General features: G+C 40.6%; 1 protein-coding gene across 3 annotated transcripts in view; it reads right to left on the bottom strand.

Moving 5' to 3' along the window:
- Window positions 1-9,083: 9,083 nt before the first annotated feature.
- ripor2 (RHO family interacting cell polarization regulator 2) overlaps window positions 9,084-20,459 on the bottom strand; it is an 87,409-nt gene continuing 76,033 nt past the window's right edge. For 2 of the 3 annotated variants that reach the window (XM_063069372.1, XM_063069373.1), the window contains 5 exons: window positions 18,320-18,475; window positions 15,354-15,556; window positions 13,518-13,601; window positions 11,533-11,623; window positions 9,084-10,127 (listed from right to left, as the gene is read on the bottom strand). In XM_063069372.1, coding sequence (XP_062925442.1) covers window positions 10,027-10,127; window positions 11,533-11,623; window positions 13,518-13,601; window positions 15,354-15,556; window positions 18,320-18,475 — 635 coding nt within the window. In that variant the 3' untranslated portion in view covers window positions 9,084-10,026. The remainder of the gene's footprint in view (window positions 10,128-11,532; window positions 11,624-13,517; window positions 13,602-15,353; window positions 15,557-18,319; window positions 18,476-20,459) is intronic. The other variant, XM_063069374.1, reaches the window with a different exon arrangement.

Genomic DNA, 20,459 nt, shown 5'->3' with positions numbered 1-20,459 from the left:
GTCCGCTACTCCTTCTGAAGTCAACAACCATTCCTTCGTCTTGCTGACGTTGAGGGATAGGTTATTGTCTTCGCACCATGCCACCAGGTTCTTAATTTCCTCTCTGTACGCAAACTCATCATTACCCGAGATACGGCCTACAATTGTTGTGTCATCAGCAAACTTATATATTGAGTTTGATGGAAACTTGGCTACACAATCATGAGTGTACAGTGAGTACAGCAGGGGGCTGAGTACACAGCCTTGTGGGGCACCGGTGCTCAGAGTGATTGTAGAGGAGAGCTTGTCCCCTATTTTTACAGCCTGGGTCCTGTCTGTGAGGAAGTTGAAGATCCAGCTGCAGATCTGAGTGCTAAGGCCCAGGTTCCGGAGCTTAGGAATCAGTTTATTTGGAATGATGGTATTAAAGGCAGAGCTGTAGTCAATGAAAAGGAGCCTTACATATGCGTCTTTATTCTCCAGGTGTTCTAAGGAGGAATGTAGGGCCAGAGAGATGGCATCTGCCATTGACCTGTTGCTCTGGTAGGTGAATTGCAAAGCGTCGAGGTTGACTGGTAGTCTGTGGTTGATGTGTGCCATAACCAATCGCTCGAAGCACTTCATAGCAATTGATGTCAGAGCCACAGGTCGATAGTCATTCAGGCATGCCACCTTGCTCTTCTTCGGCACTGGGATTATCGTTGCCTTCTTAAAACACGAGGGTAATTGTCCACTGTATATCATCCTAATCATAGATGTGTAGGTAGATGGTAGAACCTGGATGAGATAGGAGAGTTGATGGGAATATGGAGAAAATATGTTAGGAAGGGAGTGGAGGAAATGGGATTGTTTTATAGACTTGCTGGACCAAATTACCTCCTCCTCTGTCATAAGGATGTATGGCAATCTGGAACTCAATAGCTGCAGTTTGTTTGTTCTTGTAAAAAAAATGTGTATCGTTTCTATTTTTTTCTTTTGACTGGAGTTTATCTGATGCTCAGTACCTGTGATGCTGCTGCTAGTAAGTTTTCCATCGCACCTGCACAGGTACTTATGCAGATAACAATAAACTTGACTTTGACGAGCCTTGAACTTGGTGAAGTGATTTCTGTGAAGAGTTGTGTCATTTGCTACCTAATTCATATAATTCTCTGCGCAGCTATAAGATTCTAATGGGGGAAATGGGACCCAGGTCTAAGCAGAAATAGGGAGACCTCCACTTGATGCAGGTGGCCATTGCCAGATATTCACCTGACACAGTGCTAACTTGTCACTTCATACAGAAGTGGTGATCTCTGAAAATATCCACTGTTATGTTTTGTAGCTTCAAAATATTAAAGCAATTTAAAGGAGGACCTGGGAGTCCAGGAATGTGGGTCTAACTTCGTGTTTACTTAAAGTGAGGCACGTAAGTATCACTTTGAAGCGTGATGACATATATAATTTGTACATATAACTCATAATTAATTATTTAAATGAACAAGAATGCTACATCAACCAATATATGTACAAACTTACTCAAGTAATATTGAAATATTAAATACACAGCGCTCTTGCTGGCTTAACTATAAATTCCAACTGAATAGAGAATGCATCTCAGCTATATACACAGGATAATACACAACTACTAGATACAGACATCCACAGCATAGTAAGTTTTAAATTGTCCCATTCTGGCCTAATGACTTAATGCTATGGAGGATTTCTTACCCTTGTGGGATAACATCTTTCCTGACAAGAGGGATCACTCTGCTCGGCAGATGAGACTTGTGGCTGTGAAACAATCTGAGGTTCTGGGTCCTCCTCCATGGTGGTTGTAGGAGTCGACTCTGGGACTGCAGGAGGGTTCCATCTCTGCACATCTTTCTTCTCCTTCCTTTTCGTTCTTCTAGTTTGTGCATCTTGATCTTGGAAATGTGCATTTAATTCACTAGAGTATTCTCTTATTAATTTTTCTGTGTTTCCTTTACGATCTGATATCTCCTCTTGGTTTTCTCATCCACATCATCTGCTGAATCCTCCACTTTTTTATCTCCATTGAGTCCTTTCTCTTTGGTCTTCCATTCATCCAGCTGGCATCTCCTTCTACCTTAGGCCATGAACATAGCTATCACCCCGATGAGTTACTAACTTCAAACTTTCTGCATAATCACTCAAAGAGTTGAACTGCATGTGCATGTAAAGAGAGCAGTATAACTCATCTCCTTCTACCTTAGGCCACGAACCTATCAATCATCCCTGCTGTGGACACTTTCTCGAGGTCCAAGATCCGTATGCTCCACAACCGCTGGACTAAGTGTGTAAATGTAGGAGGGGACTATGTTGAAAAATAACTGTGCTAGGTTTTCTAAAATTGACTCCTTCTACCTTAGGCCACAAACTTATCAATCACCCCTCGTCTCATTCCCACGAAAGTTATCTTTTCTCCAGTATAAATTCTTAGTTCCATATCTGCAGGCTTCAGTTCAGTATTAGATTATGAGAGCACTCAGTCCTCGTTTATTGTCATTTAGAAATGCATGCATGCATTAAGAAATGATACAATGTTCCTCCAGAGTGATATCACAGAAAAACAGGACAAACCAAAGACTAACAATGACAGAACCACATAATTATAACATATAGGTACAGCAGTGCAAGGCAATACCATAATTTGATAAAGAACAGACCATGGGCACGGTAAAAAGAAGTCTCAAAGACCTGAGTCGATTGACTTTCGAGTCCCCGATAGCAGGCGGCAAAGGGAGAAACTCCCTGCCATAAACCTCCAGGCAACGGCAACTGCCGATGCATTGGAAGCACCCGACAACAGCCGACACTGGGTCCGTCCGTCCGAAAACTTCGAGCCTCCGACCAGCCCCTCCGATATAGCCTCCTGAGCACCATCCTCTGCCAAGCGCCTTCGACCTCGTCCTGACCGCCGAAACAGGCAAAGCCGAGGATTCGGGGCCTTCTTCTCCGGAGATTCCGGACCACACAGTAACAGCGGCAGCGAAGCAGGCATTTCAGAAGTTTCTCCAGACGTTCCTCCGTACTCTCATGTCTGTCTCCATCAAATCAGAATTGTGCACGGTCCCCTACTTGACAAATAACAGACAGCACCACCGAAGTGGCAGTGCGCTGCATCGCGCCGCCATCTTCTCCTCATCCTCCTTGGGCAGTATCTTTGAAATGCCATTTAAACTCATTTTGTGGAATGACTGAAACATCAGAGCCTGTGTCAAATCCCATTTTAATTAATTTGCTCTTCATTTCTGGGTAAGGCATATCGCTTGTCTATTGTTAAGTCTCATATTGTAAATCTCAAGGCAACACAGTCCTGTGTCACTCACATCAACAGCATGCAGATTAGTGCTGTTTTTGAAACTGCAACTTGACTTTTTATCTTATTCTTTTCTCCATGCGGTCCATTTATTTTTATCTGCTTAACATGCCCATTGTATGTGACCTATTTTGCTGTATTTTCTGCAAATTCTGTCTTTAAACCTGCATTTGTTTGGAATATATGAGCCCTTGCCACAATAGTAACACAACTTGTTCAGCCAGGCAGCTTTCTGTTTAGATGCTGCAATTTTATTCCCACTCACTTTCATTCCTGACTGCAACTCAGTTGCATCTCTGTCTGCAGTTTCCATTGAAATGACGATTTCAACTGCTCTTCCAAATGTAAACTGTGTTTCAGTCAGAAGTCATTTTTGAATGTTTTCTTGTAAGATTTCACAAAGTAAACAATGTCTTTCTGCATCATCAAGCCCATTACCGTACCGACAATGCTCAGACAATCGTTTCAATTCAACCCTGTACGCTGAAGTGGACTACCCAGCCTTTTGATTCCCCTTATGAAACCTAAACATTCTACAATTTATTATGACTTTGATTCTAGATGCTCCTGCATTACTTTGACAATATCAGCAAAGCTCATTTCAGCTGGTTTGGTTGGAGCAATTAAACTTCAAAGCAAACAATATGCCTTTAAACCCAATAAACTCAACAAAATTGGTACTCGTTTCTCATTTGCTATTTCATTTGATTGAAAATATTGTTGAAATAGCACAGTACACTTATTCCAGTTATCTTTTGTGTAATAAAAGGCATCAATTTTTTTGATGTAGCCAGACATTTCTGCTCTTTTATATTATCACTTGGTAGTCACTTTTGATGGACCTGTAAATTCTTCCGTTTCCTCCCTTTGTTTTTCTCAACAGTCTCTGCGCATGCTGAGCTGTGTTGTTTTACTTGCTGTTCTTCAATGTGTTTTTTTTAGTTCAAGCATTTCAGTGCATTTTCAACAGGTCACTAGCATTCTCGGGTTTGTTTTACAAATACTTTGTCGTCAATGTTATGTTTTGTAGCTCTGAACCATTGAACTAATTCAAAGGAAGACACAAGAGTCCAAGAATACAGATCTAACTTTGAACAACAGGAATTCTGCAGATGCTGGAAATTCAAGCAACACACATAAAAGTTGCTGGTGAACGCAGCAGGCCAGGCAGCATCTATAGGAAGAGGCGCAGTCGATGTTTCAGGCCGAGACCCTTCGTCAGATCTAACTTTGTGTTTACTTTAAGTGAGGTATGCACGTATCACATTGGCTTATCAACTCATGCAGGAGGCCCAATTTTTGGGCACTTAAAACCAATCTGCACTACTTAAAGTGAGATACAGCATCAGTTGTGCCAACAACTGGTGGATGTTTTCTGAACTGAAATGACCTGGGAGGCATAAGTGTAAGCAGAGAGGGAGCAGGATCCACTTATTTTGATGCTATGCTGCAGGTGCCAAGGATATAGGATAACCTGGCTCTCCAGGGCACCAGGAGGCTTTCCAACCACACACACAGCAAAAGCATATCTGTATGGTGTACAGTTCCAAAGGCCAAGCCTCAAGGACTTACTTGGGTGCTGTTCCACAGGAGATTCTCTGCCTTCCTTCCAGAGTAGAACTGGCAATAGAATCTGAGAAGATTGAACATAGCACAGGAACAGGGACCTCAGCCCACAATGTTTAGCCAATGACAGGCCATTACACTAATCCCTTCTGCCTGCACATGGTCCATATCCCTCCAATCTCTGCACATTCATGTGACTATCTAAGAGTCTTTTAAACTCCTCTATCATAGTTGCCCCCACTCCACCCCAGCAGTGCATTCCAGGCACTCACCACACTCTGTGTAAAAACTTTCCCCAGACTTTGGACTTTCCTCTCTTACTTTAATGCTCATCCTTATTGAGTCAGACATTTCAACTCTGAGAAAATGATGCCAGCTGTCCCTGCCTCTCATAATTTTATAAACTTCTGTCAGCGTCTGCCACTCCAGAGAAAACAACCTTTCCCTCTAGCCATATCCAGACAGCATTTAGATAAACCTTCTCTCTCCAAAGCCTCCCCATCCTTCCTGTAACTAAAATTGAATGAATGCTGTCTAACCAAAGTTTTATAAAACTGCAGCATAGCATCCAAGTGCTTGAGATGACTGTCTCAAAAAACAAAGGCAAACATGATCTATGCTTTCTTTACCACTGTGTCAACTTGTGCAGACACTTTCAGGAAGCCATTGACATGGCCCTCTGTTCACCTCAAAGTTAACTGTATTCTTTCCTTTTACATTTTATCTCCCTAAGTCCACCACTTGCCTGTAGTTTCCCATCTTTACTTGAGATTTCTTCCTGAGAAGCAAGAGCAGTGGAGTCTTTAGTTCAATCCTACCCTTTCACATCTACTTTTCTCGGATTTATCTTGTCCTGGGCTTTATGAGAGAATGGAGACTTGCACAGCTCCAGTACAAATGGCTGAATGGCCTCAGCATCATTTCTGCTCCCCGACTATTGGCCAGTGACCCATACAAGACAGGGAGAGGAGGTTGTGTCTGCAAGTGAGGGAGGCAAGTAGGGGACGCATGAGGTAGTGAAGGACGAGCCTCAACCCCTCAACTCTTGTCCAATAAGTCTGAGGTTCTTGCTCGCTGTGTGGATGGAAGATAGTGCTGAAGGAAAGATGAGCAACCGAACTGTGGCACTATGGTTCAGGGAGTTGTTCAGGAGGGGAGAGAGAAGAGAAATATAGTTGCACTGGAAGCTGGTATAGTCAGGGGACTAAACAGAATTCTCAGAATCAGGTGTATTGTCACCAGCATGTGACGTGAAATTTGTTAACTTAGCAGCAGCAGTTCAATGTAATAGATATCGTGGAGAAAAAATAAATAAATAAATAATAATAATAATAATAAATAAACAAGTAAATCAATTACGTATATTGAATAGATTTTTAAAAAGGTGCGAAAATACTGTATATTAAAAAAAAAGTCAGGTAATGTCCAAAGATTCAGTGTCCATTTAGGAATCGGATGGCAGTGGGGAAGAAGCTGTTCCTGAATCGCTGAGTGTGTGCCTTCAGGCTTCTGTATCTCCTACCTGATGGTAACAGTGAGAAAAGGGCATCCCCTGGGTGTTGGAGGGCATTCTCTGTATGGGGATCAAGAGTCCTGAAGGCTGTGTTGCCTGCTTGGTGTCTGGGTTCAGAACATTAGACCATAAGACACTGGAGCACAATTAGGCCATTCAGCCCATCAAGTCTGCTCCACTATTCTATCATGGCTGATCCATTATCTTTCTCAACCCTATTCTCCTGCCCTCTCCCTTTTTGTTGCCCTGACAAACCCTGATCCTATCAACCTCTGCTTTAAATATACTCAATGACTTGGCCTCCACAGCCATTCGTGACAATGAATTCCACAGATCCACTACCCTTTGGCCAAAGAAATTATGTCTCATCTCTGTCTCAAATGGATGTACGTCTATTTTGAGGCTGCACCCTCTGGTCCTAGACTCACCCACTTTAGGAAACATCCTCTTCACATCCACTCTATCAAGATCTTACAAAATTCAATAGGTTTCAATGAGAGCTCCCTTCATTCTTCTCAACTCCAGTGAGTACAGGCCCAAAGCCATCAAATGCTCCTCATATGTTAACCCTTTTGTTCCTGAAATCATTCTTCTGAGCCTCCTCAGGACTATCTCTAATGACAGTCAAACTTTCCTTAGATAACAGGCCCAAAACTACTCACAATATTCCAAGTGCAGTCTGAGCAATGCTTTATAAAGCCTCAGCAGCACATCTGGGAATGAAAGGGTTAACAGATGAGGAGCATTTGAAGAGCTTTTATTCTAGTCCTCTTGAAATGAAAGCTAACATCACATTTGCCTTCCTCACCACTGACTCAACCTGCAAATTAACCTTTAGGGAATCCTGCACAAGGATTCACAAGTCCCTTTGCTCTGCAGATTTTTGAATTTTCTCTCCTTTTAGAAAATAGTCTACACTTTTATTTCTTCTACCAAAGTGCATGATCATACACTTCCTGACACTATATTCCAGCTGTCATTTCTTTGCCCAATCTCCTAATCTGTAGCCTCTCTGCTTTCTTAAAACTACCTGCCCCTCCACCTACATATCTTCCTATCGTCTACAAACTTGGCCACAAAGCCATCAATTCCATCATCTAAATCATTGACATATAACATAAAAAGAGGCGGTCCCAACACAGACCACTGTGGAACATTACTAGTCATCAGCAGCCAATCAGAAAAGACTCCCTTTATTCCCACTCTTTGCCTCCTGCCAATCAGCCAATGCTCTATTCATGCTAGTATCTTTCCTGCAAAACCATGGGCTCTTAAATTTGTTAAGCAGCCTCATGTGTGGCATCTTGTCAAAGGTCTTCTGAAAATCCAAGTACACAACATCCAGCAATTCTCTTTTGTCTATCCTGCTTGTTATTTCTTCAAAGAATTCCAACAGATTTGTCAGGCAAGACTTTCCTTTAAGGAAACCATGCTGACTTTGGTCTATTTTATCATGTGCCTCCAAATACTGTGAAACCACATCGTTAACAATTGACTCCAACATTTTCCCAACCACTGAGGTCAGACTAGCTGGCCTATAATTTCCTTTCTTCTGCTTCTCTCCCTTCTTGAAGGGTGGAGTAACATTTAAAATTTTCCATTCCTCCGGAACCATGCCAGAATCAATTGATTCTTAAAAAAATTATTACTAGTGCATCCACAGGCTCTTCAGCAACCTCTTTCATGTGTTTCTCCAATTTAGCATTGTGTCAGATATCAAAAAGAGAATAAAACAGTCAAATCAACATTGCAGACAACTCAATATTATGATCTGCCTTACCTGGGTTTTTCTAGTGTGACATAAACTGTTAACTTCACCAAGCAATGAGCACTATTGAGATGTGTCTTTCATGTACTTTGTTTTGTTTGAGAAGTTCTGGCCAGGTGACTTGAGATGCCTAATGAACACACATTCAAGGTAACTATAGGCCACACTGGGAGACATTTTTCTACATATGGGTAAGTTGTGATCTGTAATGGACCACCTGATAACATGGTGAATGTAACTCTAGTATTAATTCTCCAAGGACATTGTTTAATATTGAAGTAAAATTATGTGGATATGGGGAGAAACAGTAACTTAGCAAAGAGTCTTCAACTCTGTTTCTCACTGTTGATATGATGTCTGATCCATTATCCCTCTCAACCCTATTACCTGCCCTCTCTCTGTAACCTTTGTTGCCCTGACAAACGCTGAACCTATCAACATCTGTTTTAAATATACTCAATGACTTGGCCTCCACAGCCATCCATGACAATGAATTCCACAGATTCACTACCCTCTGACTAAAGAAATTACATCTCATTTCCATCCTAAATGGACGTCCCTCTATTCTGACTCCAGAAATTTCAGTTTCTGGTTCAATAGACCAGGACCAATTGAGCAGTTGTACCACAGAGTCAGTGGAGACAGACTGACAGGTTTTCTTCTCTGCTCCATCATTCTGTTTGTTCAAACCTGAGATGTTCATTCAAGTTCAGGATCTAAGATAAATAATTTTTTACGTTTAAACACAATCTGTTGGTAGGGCTAACCATGCTAACCATAGCAGTAGCTGTACGCTCTACTCCATTTCGAAAATTATTTTGTACTTTCTCCATTGAATTTCAAAAGGGGAGTGGATTGTCCATTTATATGGATGTGTAGGCAGTAATAATGAGAACAAAATGTGTATTTAAATTTTTATTTTAAAAATTCTATTCAGGTAAACAAAAAATGTCCTGCTTATACTTCCAAAAGACAAAGAAAAGAAATCAATTTTAAATCAGCTTACTTAATTATACAATACATTATTCGAGTAGTGGCAACTCCCCTCTAGCCACTGTTCCCATTCATCAACAATGCAGTCCTCAGTTTACAGTCAATTTGATATTCCACAGATAACCCTGCATCATAACATTAGAATTCGATCTCACACCGTCACTGCTGAAGAATAACTCTCAGCCTCCCAGCTCCATGTGTAGTTTGGCTGGTGGAGAGATCATAGCCTGCAGGATAGTTATTTTAAACCTGCAAATAGAGAAATGTCCATAAATACACACAGTGACTGTCACATCCTGCAGAAGATACTTTGCTTCTAATTTCTAAAAGCTGAATCACTGCATCTACCATAGATGTAACTTCAAAGGACTAATCCCTATTGGACCAGGCACTCCCCGTGTTTGTTTGGCTCTTGTTTCACCTGTTGCCTCAATGGGATGCCAGAAAGCAAATAGAAAAGGAAGACTACCTAAACTAGAGTTGCAATATGTACAATGTATATCCTGATATTCAATCTTTAAAATGTGCAAATAAAAAAGCAAAACATAACCAGTGTGATCTCGAAAATAAAAAGTGAACAAGAAATTCAGTAGTTAAAAACATTTCAATTGACTCAAAATAAATTAACACGGAATAAAGTGATTGCAATAGAATATGAATAATTTTGGTAACAAAAATATTTGAATAAAATGACTCTATTGTTGATTTGTTTGCTTGCTCTTTGGTTGGTGGGATGTGGTCTGAGGATGATTTCTGCCTGGTTCAGGGTGTGTCCTACATCTCCTGCATTCTCCACCATGCCACAGTGTTCAGCTCAGGACAGACATGAGAGCTAGCATCAGTCTGAGGAGTCCTTAATACTGTGGTGTGTTGCAGAGTTTTGCTTCAGAAGGCAGTACTAACAGCATTTCCTCGCCTTCCTGCAAGACGCACTATTTCATGAGGGACTTTATCCAGTTGCTCGTAAGCCAGGCGACCTTCTTCCCCTAAGAATAGAAGGAACATTAGAATATTAGAGCATTCGAACATTAGAAAGTTTTTGACAAGAACAGTCTTGCCAAATTCATATTCACATAGTGTGTTGAAATAACTATCAAGTTTAGATTTGAAAGTCTCTAAGGTTTTCAATTACACAACTAGTTAGTTTATTCCATGTATCCACAACTCACTGTGTAAAGAAATGCTTCCAGTTGTTAGTCTGAAACCTCCCCTTAACCAGTCTCCACCTATGGCTCCGTGTCCTTGATGATGATGCCCTCACATCCCTCACGCAACATGGAGACCAAAATTATACACAGTATTCAATGTCTGACCTAATGGAACGTGGAATGTGAGAATGGTTTTTTGATAATTAGGCTTGGATGAGGAAGCATGCAATTTTCATGATACATGCTGGTGATAATAAACCTGATTCTGATCTTCAATACATCCAGCATTATAACAATTCCAAGGCAGATGGGCAGACCATAGAGTGACAGAAGTTTATTCCAGCAGAAGAAGTCATCTGTTGCAGCATTGTCCTCACTACCTAAGTTGAATGCAGCTTTCCTGCCAGTCTGAGTCTGTAAAGAACTTGGGTCACTTTTGCTGTGATCCAGGCTTTTCAAACAGTGTACACACCACCATATTCCCTGAGCTGGCTACATCTTGCCTGTCATGTTTCTCTCAGTCCAGCCATGCCACTGCTTCAGGTTATGATAGTAAAGTGACATTTATTCTGTCATTGCTGGGATTGTCCTTGAGAGAAGAAACGAGCTTTGCAGAAACGTGAAGGTGGTGTTCCAACAAGAAATGTCAAAATAACCATTGGAAGGTCACAGGAGCTCCAAGGATTGTCTGATAGCTATGACACATGTAAATTCTTCCATACTGTCAAGACCAATCAACAGCAACAAACAAGCACCCACCTCACTAACAAAAATGATGTAAGGAAAGCTCATCAAGCACAGCAAGCCTGGCAAAGAACATCATTCTATAGGACAACATTGCTCCCTGCTCTTAGGTACACTTCGGAGACAAGGCCTACCCACAGCAGGTACCTAAAATGGACTGAAAATACAGCTTCAGAGCTCCAAATCCACGGCCAAAGCATTATCAGCACCAACATTCCCACCACTGAGGCCATAATTACACTTAGTTGACTCTAATGGATTGATGTAACATTGGAAGAGAGCGTTATTGCAGCTGAATCCTAGGTCAACCCCGGATGATCTCCCATGCATTGACTTCTTCAGCTGAGTAATCAGGTAGGTTGTTAATCCTTTGCAATTACCTCTAGGCCAATGTTTTCCTGGCTCTTCCGACCCAAGATTACTGTAAAACCTCACCAAAATAGATAGGCAAAGCAGTCCTAAATGTTGAACACAGAAGCTGCAATCTAACTGTACTCACCAAGTGAGAGTAGTGATTCAGCAGCCGCTTGTCGTAGAACCTCTCTCTCTGATTGGCACAGACCCACCAGGACATCAATACTTTCACAAGCCTGGGGAGAAAAGTGAAATATATTGAATTTATCAAATATGTATTGATAAATATCTAGCTACCACACAGGTGACAACATAATATGGAATAAACTACACTTTAAGGGACACACATTTGGTAGCACTTCCAAACTTCGAAACTGTTTGGAAAATTTCCTTCCTGACACTTCCTCATTAAGATTTTCCTTTAATCTTCTAAACACCAGGGTCAAAGGCATCCTGCTTGTCTCCCCTTCTGTAGATTGCCACAGATTCTACTTCATCTCAGCAAAACGCTTTCTTCATTTCACATGAGTTCTTGTTCTAATAGGTACCGAGCTGCCAACTGTAGATACAGCTTAGGCAAAAGAACTACAAAACAGTAGCCAGCATACTTAGGCACAGTAAAATATGAACAACGACAGAAACATTTGGAGAAGTTCTCACTTGCTTTAATTCCAGATGGCTGGATAAGGTTAAAAATCTCTCACACAGAATCGTGGATGTTTACAAAGAGACTAGCAGACTGCTAGATGCATGAGGACTGATTAATAAATTCATGGCCTAAGGTAGAAGGAGTCTATTTTGGAAAACCTAGCACATTTATTTTTCAACATAGTCCCCTCCTACATTTACACACTTAGTCCAATGGTCGTGGAGCATACGGATCTTGGACCTCCAGGAAGTGCCCACAGCAAGGGTGATTCATAAGTTCGTTGCCTAAGGTAGAAGGAAATGAGTTATACAGCTCTCTTTAAATGCACGTGCAGTTCATCTCTTTGAGTGATTATGCAGAAAGTTTGAGGCTAATAACTCATCTCCTTCTATCTTAGGCCACAAACGTATCAATCACCCCTGGTGTGTCATCTCTTTGAAAGACAATTCAAAGTTAATTCCTTTACAGTACACCATTTTCAAAGACTTCACTTTACTTCCATTGCACATATTTCTCTAAATATCCATATAAAGAATGCGTCATCTATAAGAATATTGCCTGTGGTAAAATTTCTCTCAACAGGGATATTTCTCCGAACATCACTTCTCGGCAAAACAGTTATGTGAATAATTCATAGTCACATAGTATAAGAGGCTGAACAATCAAAACTCAATGCTGAAATCTCCGTTAAATTTCCCCTGTAGATGAAAACAAAATCATACAATTCAAAGCTGGGTAAGTATATGAAATATATTACAAAATGTTGCATGGGAACAGTGAGGGAAGGCGTTATGAGTATTTCCAGGTATGACATGATGGAGAGCACTTGGTAAATGCTCTGCTAACGCATGTGCATTTACACATACACAAGCATTGCCTTGTCGTTCTGTCATTGTTTAGGTAAGTGCACGTGCTTCAGAGTCTTCCCCGGTATATTCCCACGATGGGTTTTAAACCAAGTTGATGCGCTCTGGTTGGTTTTCCTGCCGTACACGGTGGAATATTTCATTTCTTTAGTAGTGGCAATGTGTAAATGTGTGTATGTTGCTGATACACTGTACTTAGGGGAGATACTTCTGTTTATTTTGTAATATGATTATAATCACATTGTGGGGCGCACTGTATTCTAATTCATGTGTAGCCTTAAATTAACTTTGTGGGTCATTAAAGGTGGTGTGTCGTGGCGCCTAATAAATAGAGCTTGTCACTCTCAGTGCAATCAGGGCTGCCAGTTCACACTGGATAAAGTATGTTATTGTATTTTCTGGTAGATATCTTTTTGTAAATATTAGCGGTTTTGTTTTTTGCTATTTTCGTTTGACTTTTGACACACCTAATAAACACCCTTGCACTATAGTGCTGAACGACTCCAGCCCCCATTTTCCCTTTGGCTGTAACCTATGGATCCAACACTTGAATTGTTCATAAGGTCCTGAGCTTTTCAACATTTTCATTACTGTGGATTTAATCGAAGTACTTACGTTGATGCATTTCAGTGCTGCACAAGCTGCCCTCTGGAATTTGACATTGGGTTGAATGAGAGCCTTGGTGTAGTAAAGCAAAGCCTACGAATGAAAGATAAATGCCTTTTTCAAATATTTAGTTAATGACCTAGATTTCGGTGTCAGCTGCAAACTGAAGGTCATTGCCATTGACATGAGAGAAAATTACCCACAGAAATTGAACAAGCTGTGCAGATATACATTCCCATTTCTGGCATCACTTGCTGCCAGGTATCAGCTCAATGAGATACCACAAATTCAGCAACATGAAACTGTTAAACAAGTCATCAACCTAGAACAGCCTTATTCCTCCCCACACAAAGGTATCTTGGCTTGCTGAGTACTTTTAGCACTTCTGATTTTATTTCAGATTTCCAACAACTGTGGTATTTTATTTTGATTCTAACTAACCTGACATTTGAAACCTAACATTTTTCATTAGGCAAGAGTCTGATATTTAATTATTCTGGTGTGGAATCAAAAGAAGAAGGAAAGTCATTTAAACTAATTGGCTCATCAAATGTTTGGGAAATTAATCAGAAAAATCATCCTGTGAGCAGACAGACAGCTCTCCCTAAACTAAACATTGAGTAGTTGTTGGGATGAGTGGGGAGGAATTGTTTCCAATGATGTGAGGGTCAGGAATCAGAGGGCACAGACTTAATTCAATTGGTAAAAGGACCACAACGAATTACTTACACAGTTAGAAGCAAAGGAAGGATTTCATCAAACAGGAATAGATGAAATGGAAACTAGAGATATGGGTAAATGGCAGTGACAGGTTTGATACCTAGCTCTTAGAAAGAACTGGCAGAAATACAATACATTGAATTGAAAGTCCATCTATTGTTGGATTCTTTAGTTTCTCGAGGAAGAACACGGAAATCATCTAAACTACATACACATGACATACAAATGACATTGCCAATGAGTTGTAGGTAAAGTCAACAACAAAGCCAGTGTTACCACTTTAATCATAAGCACAAGAAAGCTTCTGATGCTGGAAATCCAAAGCAACATACATCAAATGCAGAAAGAATTCAGCAAGTCAGGCAACATCGATGGAATTGAATAAACAGTTCACGTTTTGGGCCATGACCCTTCTTCAAGACTCAAGCCTAATGCTAGCTTGAAGATAATTGAGCAGTGAATAGTGACGTAATTCAGCTATCATGTCTGAGCAAGGAGCAATATGTTCTTGCTTGCTACCTTCTATGCATCATACTGTTGGCATGACCAATAAAACTCCAATAGTCTGGCATGCTCAGGGCTGCTGATGCTGGAGAGCAGATTTTCTGGGCTAACAGATATTATTCTATTAATAACCCAATACGTTTTTAATTCTTTCTTTTTAGATGCTACACAGTATTATAATAAAATTCCCAGTGAACCCAGTAAGTGTAAAGGGAGTGTGAGAAACAATGCAGGAACTGGGACCCCAGCAAATCAGGAGGAAGTCTCTAATACTGGGGCCATGGTGTGTCAGAAGGAAACACAGGAACCATAGTCTGGTGAATTGGAAGAGATGGCAGTAACTGGAACCCTAGTGGAACAAAAGGGAGAGCTGCAAACTCCCTGGTGAAGCAGAGGCTGGGCTATGGCGATCTCTGAACGGTTAAATAGTGAATTATCAGAGTTTTACACTGCTTATTCATTCAAGTTCATGTAAATGTAGGTGCGTGGATAAAATAGCTAATGTTAACTAATGCATCATAGATGAAACTTCATTGCAATTGGATAACACAACAGTAACTAATAAGTGAGGTGGGCAATTCAGAAATTAAATAACTCTCAATAAAATATCAATGCTTGTACCTTTTCTCTGAAGGTCTTGTCCTTTGAAGCTGTGGCAAGGTAGGAAGTCGTGGCGTGTACCAGGTCACTGTTGGCTTCCAACAGAAGGAGAGCTATCATCTTTAATGTCTCCTCTAAAGGTTGAAGGTTCTCCAGTGGCTGTTCTTTCAACATCTCTAACTTCTTTTCTGGCTGCAAGGACTGAAGAGTCCGCAGTATTGAGACTGGGGTTGAGAACAAAGGAACACACACTTCAATTGCCTATTTCCACCACAATTCAAAACTTGGAGTAACAATAAAGAGAGAACTTGCACTTATGGCACAACTTCAGGATGTTTCGATAGTGGCTAACAGTTAATTAAGTATTTAGAAACATAGACACTGTAATATGGGAAAATCAAAACCTTTGTAAACATGAAATCTCAAAAATGTCTCAAAAATAGTTGAACAAATTCAATCATGCTAGCTGAAGGATAAACGCTAAGCATGGGGTAGAAGCCTCTCAAACAATGTGATGAAACTGGAGAGGGCTCAAAGGAGGTTGATGAAAATGATTCCAGGATTGATTGGCCTCTAACATGAAGAACGTTTGATGGCTCTGGGCCTGTATTCACTGGAATTCAGAAGAATGAGGGGTGACCTCATTGAAATCTATTGAATGCTGAAAGGCCTTGATAGAGTGGATATGGAGAGAATGCTTCCTATGATGGTAGAGTCTAAGACCAGAGAACACAGCCGCAGAATATAGGGGCACCCTTTTAGAACAGAGATAAGGAGGAACTTCTTTAGCCAGAGAGTGGTGAACCCGTAGAATTCTTTCCCACAGGCAGCTGCGGAGGCCAAGTATTTATATATATTTAAACCTAGGTTAATAAATTCTTGAATGGTCAGGGCATGAAGAGATATGGAGAAGGCATGAGATTGGGACTGAGAGGGAAATAGATCAGCCATGATGAAATGGTGGAGCAGACTCGATGGGCCAAATGGCCGAAATTTGCTTCTATATCTTATGGTTTTAAATATGAGAAGTTTTGTATTGCCCAATATAAAATTTACAGAATATGTTCACACTACAAATATTTAGAAGCGTTAACACTATAAATGTATATACAGGAAAATCCTATGCACTGGTCTTATTGTATTTCTTGTATCTATGTTTCATGAATAACTTTTTTTAAAGAATACTGCTGGCTAGAAGTAATACTTTGCTCTTCTTCAGATAGTCTCAGAGGGTGCTTTATACACATTGAGAGAAGAGACAGAGCTTTATTTCTATGGTGCATTCAAATGACTACACTTCCTCTCACTCAGCACTGCACAAAGTGCTTAGGCCAGGTCTTCTGCTCTGGACTGAGGCAGAAATCAGATGCTTCCCAGTGTAAGAGTTTCACCTGTCATTAATTCTCAATTAGTCCTGTCCCGTCATGAAATGTCATGTCTAGTGACAGCACTTCCTCAGGATTGCAGCACCATCCTCTAAACTTAACAAGAGATCTACTGTATGTAAGGGTAGCAACATTTTATGCTTGCTGTGTACGCAGCGAACCCTCTTCAGTGACTAATTGCACTTGCTTTGTCTCTCCTAGTGTGTACTAAAGATCCAGAACACTGCTTGAAATTGGTCACTGCTAATCTGTTTATCATTCTCACGTACACTCAGACATAGACTTCTGTTTCAATACCATTCAGGCTGATCATTGCCTACATAAGTACATCAAGGTAATACAAAAGTGAAAAACAGAGTGCAGAATAGTGTTACAGTCACAAAGAAAGTGAGGTGAGGTAGACAAGAAAAGTGCAAGAGCCATGATGAGGTAGACTGAAAATCTAGAGTTCATTCTTATCATATAAAAGATCTGACAGTCATAGCAGATTCCTAATGACACAAATAAACTTAACTGACTGATCATCTTATTTTTGTGGGGTCTTATTTGCACTTTGTTATTCCAATGATTACAATTCAAAAGTAATGAAATGGCCAAATGATTCAAGGCTCAAGATTCAAGCTTGTTTAATATCATTTCCTGTACACAAGTGTAAGGAGAATGAAATAATTGTTACTCCAGATCCAATGCAAAACAAAACAAAACATAAAAGATAAAGAACACAACAATGATAATTTAAAAATGCACGATAAATATAAATACATAAGATAACTCATATACGTAGATTGGTTGGATGGCCAAAAAATGCACGAGGCTGTACATAAGTTGACTAACAGGAAATAATAAAGTAGTGATGCAGTTAGTGGGTAGAGGTGTTGATCAGCCTTAATGCTTGGGAAAAGTAACTTTTTTTGAGTCTGGTGGTCCTGGCATGCTATGTACCCTCCTTCCAGATGGGAGTGGGACAAACAGCCCACAAGCAGGGTATGTGGGATCCTTCATGATGTTACTGCCCATTCTCTGGCACCTTTTTGTTTATATGGAAGGTGCTGTACAAATTCTTCCTTTTTTCCCCTGAGGGGAGATTATTAAAAGGGCACAAGTGGAGAGATAATGGGCTTGATGGCATAGAGAACACTTGAAAACCTGTATTAAGAAGGTGTTGGGAGGGTGCAGTCATAACACTGCCTTAAACATTGTCTGCTCTACACTGGGAAATTTGTATGACAAGCAGCCAAATGGAGTAGATTGGATTAAAATTATCTCTGGTGAAGCACATTTAATGAATTACTCACTCCCAATTCCTCACTCTTATTATATGTCTTCCTATAAATGAAGCCATGCCTTCAGACGTAAAGAGTAGCACTTGACGTGCATTGAATCTACCCAATTATATACTGGGCATCATATAGAAAATCAATGTAGAAGTATGGAAGCATGCAAGGCATCAGGACAAGAAAGGAATGTCAAAGAGAAAAAGGATGGAATAGGAATGGGACAAGTTGATGATAAAACCATAGATCTAATATTTGGAAACAGCTAATTGCTTCAGTTCATAGCGCATTTGCTCAGGGAAGCAATAAACCAGAAATAACCTTATACCTTCATTTGCCAGTCGTGTCAGGTGACTTCTGAGGTCAGATGTGTTGAGGCTTCTCAGGTAGTTGAAAAACTCCCAGATGGTTATCACCTCTTCCACACCAGGGCCAGGAAACATCTCAGGTTTATCTAGGATCTGATTCATGAGTATCTGAACAGCTGGGTAACAGAAAAACAGGAGTAAAATCAGCAAGGGAGCAGTAAGATTAGGCTTAATTACAAGAACCTTTATATGCATCTTAAAATGCTTTTCCTAAACATACCTCATTAGGACCTAGGATTGCCACTTGACACAGTCCGTAGCTATCACTATTGTTCTCTCTATCCTGTTAGATATGGAGTTGTCACAAAGGTTTCCCAGAGTGCAATCCCACTTGTAAATCTTCTGTGGTAACAAACTGTACCGCAGGAAACAAGGCTTGTTCAAGATCTAGTCTTGGGCTAATAGATAGCTTGCGTGTCTTTTCTGTGGTATAAAAGTCTGAGACCATCTCCAGAGAGTCCAACCAACTCTGTCGAAAATTCATTGAGGTTGCCATTATTGAATTAGGGAATATAGGGAAGGCTGGGCTCTGAGTTGGATGATCAGCCATGATCATAATAAATGGCGGTGCAGGCTCGAAGGGCCGAATGGCCTACTCCTGCACCTATTTAAAAAAAAAAAAAAATTCCTTCATCATCAGTATCCCAGGCCAGCCACGTAGGTGTCCTGGTTAAAAGAATAGGTCAGAGCTGTGTATTCTGCAGTGAGTCACTCTCCAACTGCCTATGAGATACAAGTCAGGAGTGTGCTGGAATATTCCATATGCCTGGTTGAGTGCAGTTCCAATTATAAAACAACTCAACATCATCCAGTCTAAAGTAGGTCTGATGCCAGACATACCACCCACCAAAACAGACCTTCAATTCCTCCATTATTGGCTTACCAAAGCTACAATATGCACCATTTACAAGATGTGCTGGGACAACCTACCTAGATTCCTTCTGTGGTATCCTCAAAGTCTGTTAGCTCTACCAGGTTGAAAGACAAGTATGTGGAAGAACTGAATGGGACACCACCGCCCTCAGAGGTGAATCACCACATTCACCCTCTGCCCCAACTTTCCTTTCCTCTGTCACCACGGGGTCTATCTCCTGGAACGCCCCTCCCCAGGTGCATTGTAGGAGTATCTTCACCAGAAGGACTGCGGTGGGAATGGAGCCTCTGTAATTAGGGATGGGCAACAAAAGCTGGCCTTGCCACCTGTACCCACATCCCATGAATGAATACACCACATCAAAATAGTTCACCGTGCACTGTATATTGTTCCTATTCTCAGCCATGACTGGTGCAGCAGTCTCTGAAGAGCAATCACCTGTATGTGATACCACTCATGAAAAGCACCCAGCAAAGTGAGCACAATGGCAGGTGACAGGGTACTAGCACCGAACGCATGGCAGCCTTCTCCACTGCTGCCCAAGCTGCCTGCTTAAGGCTCGGATTCACTTCCCTAGCTTCCTAAAGCCAGCAGATCAAGTGCAAGGTAAAGTTATTATCAAAGTAAGTATATGTCACTATTTACAACCCTGAGATTCAGTCTCCTGCAAGCAATCACAGTAAACACCAGAAACACAATAGAATCAATGAAAGACCACACCCAACTGGGCAGACAACAACCAATGTGCAGAAAAATACAACAAACTGTATTAACAACAGTTTGTATTAACAACAAACTGTATTAATAAACAGATAGATAAACAAATAAATAAGCAGAGGGGCAGATAAATAAATAAATAAACAAACAAATAAATATATAGACAAATAGATAAATAATTAACATAGGGTAAACAAGCAAGAAAAATTTACATAATATATACAGTACTGTATAGCCATTCCAAGCACACATAAAATACAGAATTCAATAAGTGAAAAGGACCAGAAATATGCTGAATTAAAAGAAGAAATTGAAAGACTTTGGAACATGAACAAGGTATATGTTGTTCCCGATACAACTGGCATCATCCCAAATTCATTACACAATAGCTTTAAACAATTAGGGCTACACATTAATACCTATGTAAATCTCGAGAAAGCCACAATACCAAACACCATTAGAATAGCCCAAAAGTTCCTAATACTTGAGAAATGAGCCTGCTTGGCTAT

This window comes from Mobula hypostoma, chromosome 17 (genome assembly GCF_963921235.1).
Source record: "Mobula hypostoma chromosome 17, sMobHyp1.1, whole genome shotgun sequence".
In the NCBI taxonomy this organism is placed as follows: domain Eukaryota; kingdom Metazoa; phylum Chordata; class Chondrichthyes; order Myliobatiformes; family Myliobatidae; genus Mobula; species Mobula hypostoma.
This window is presented reverse-complemented; position numbering and strand designations above follow the sequence as displayed.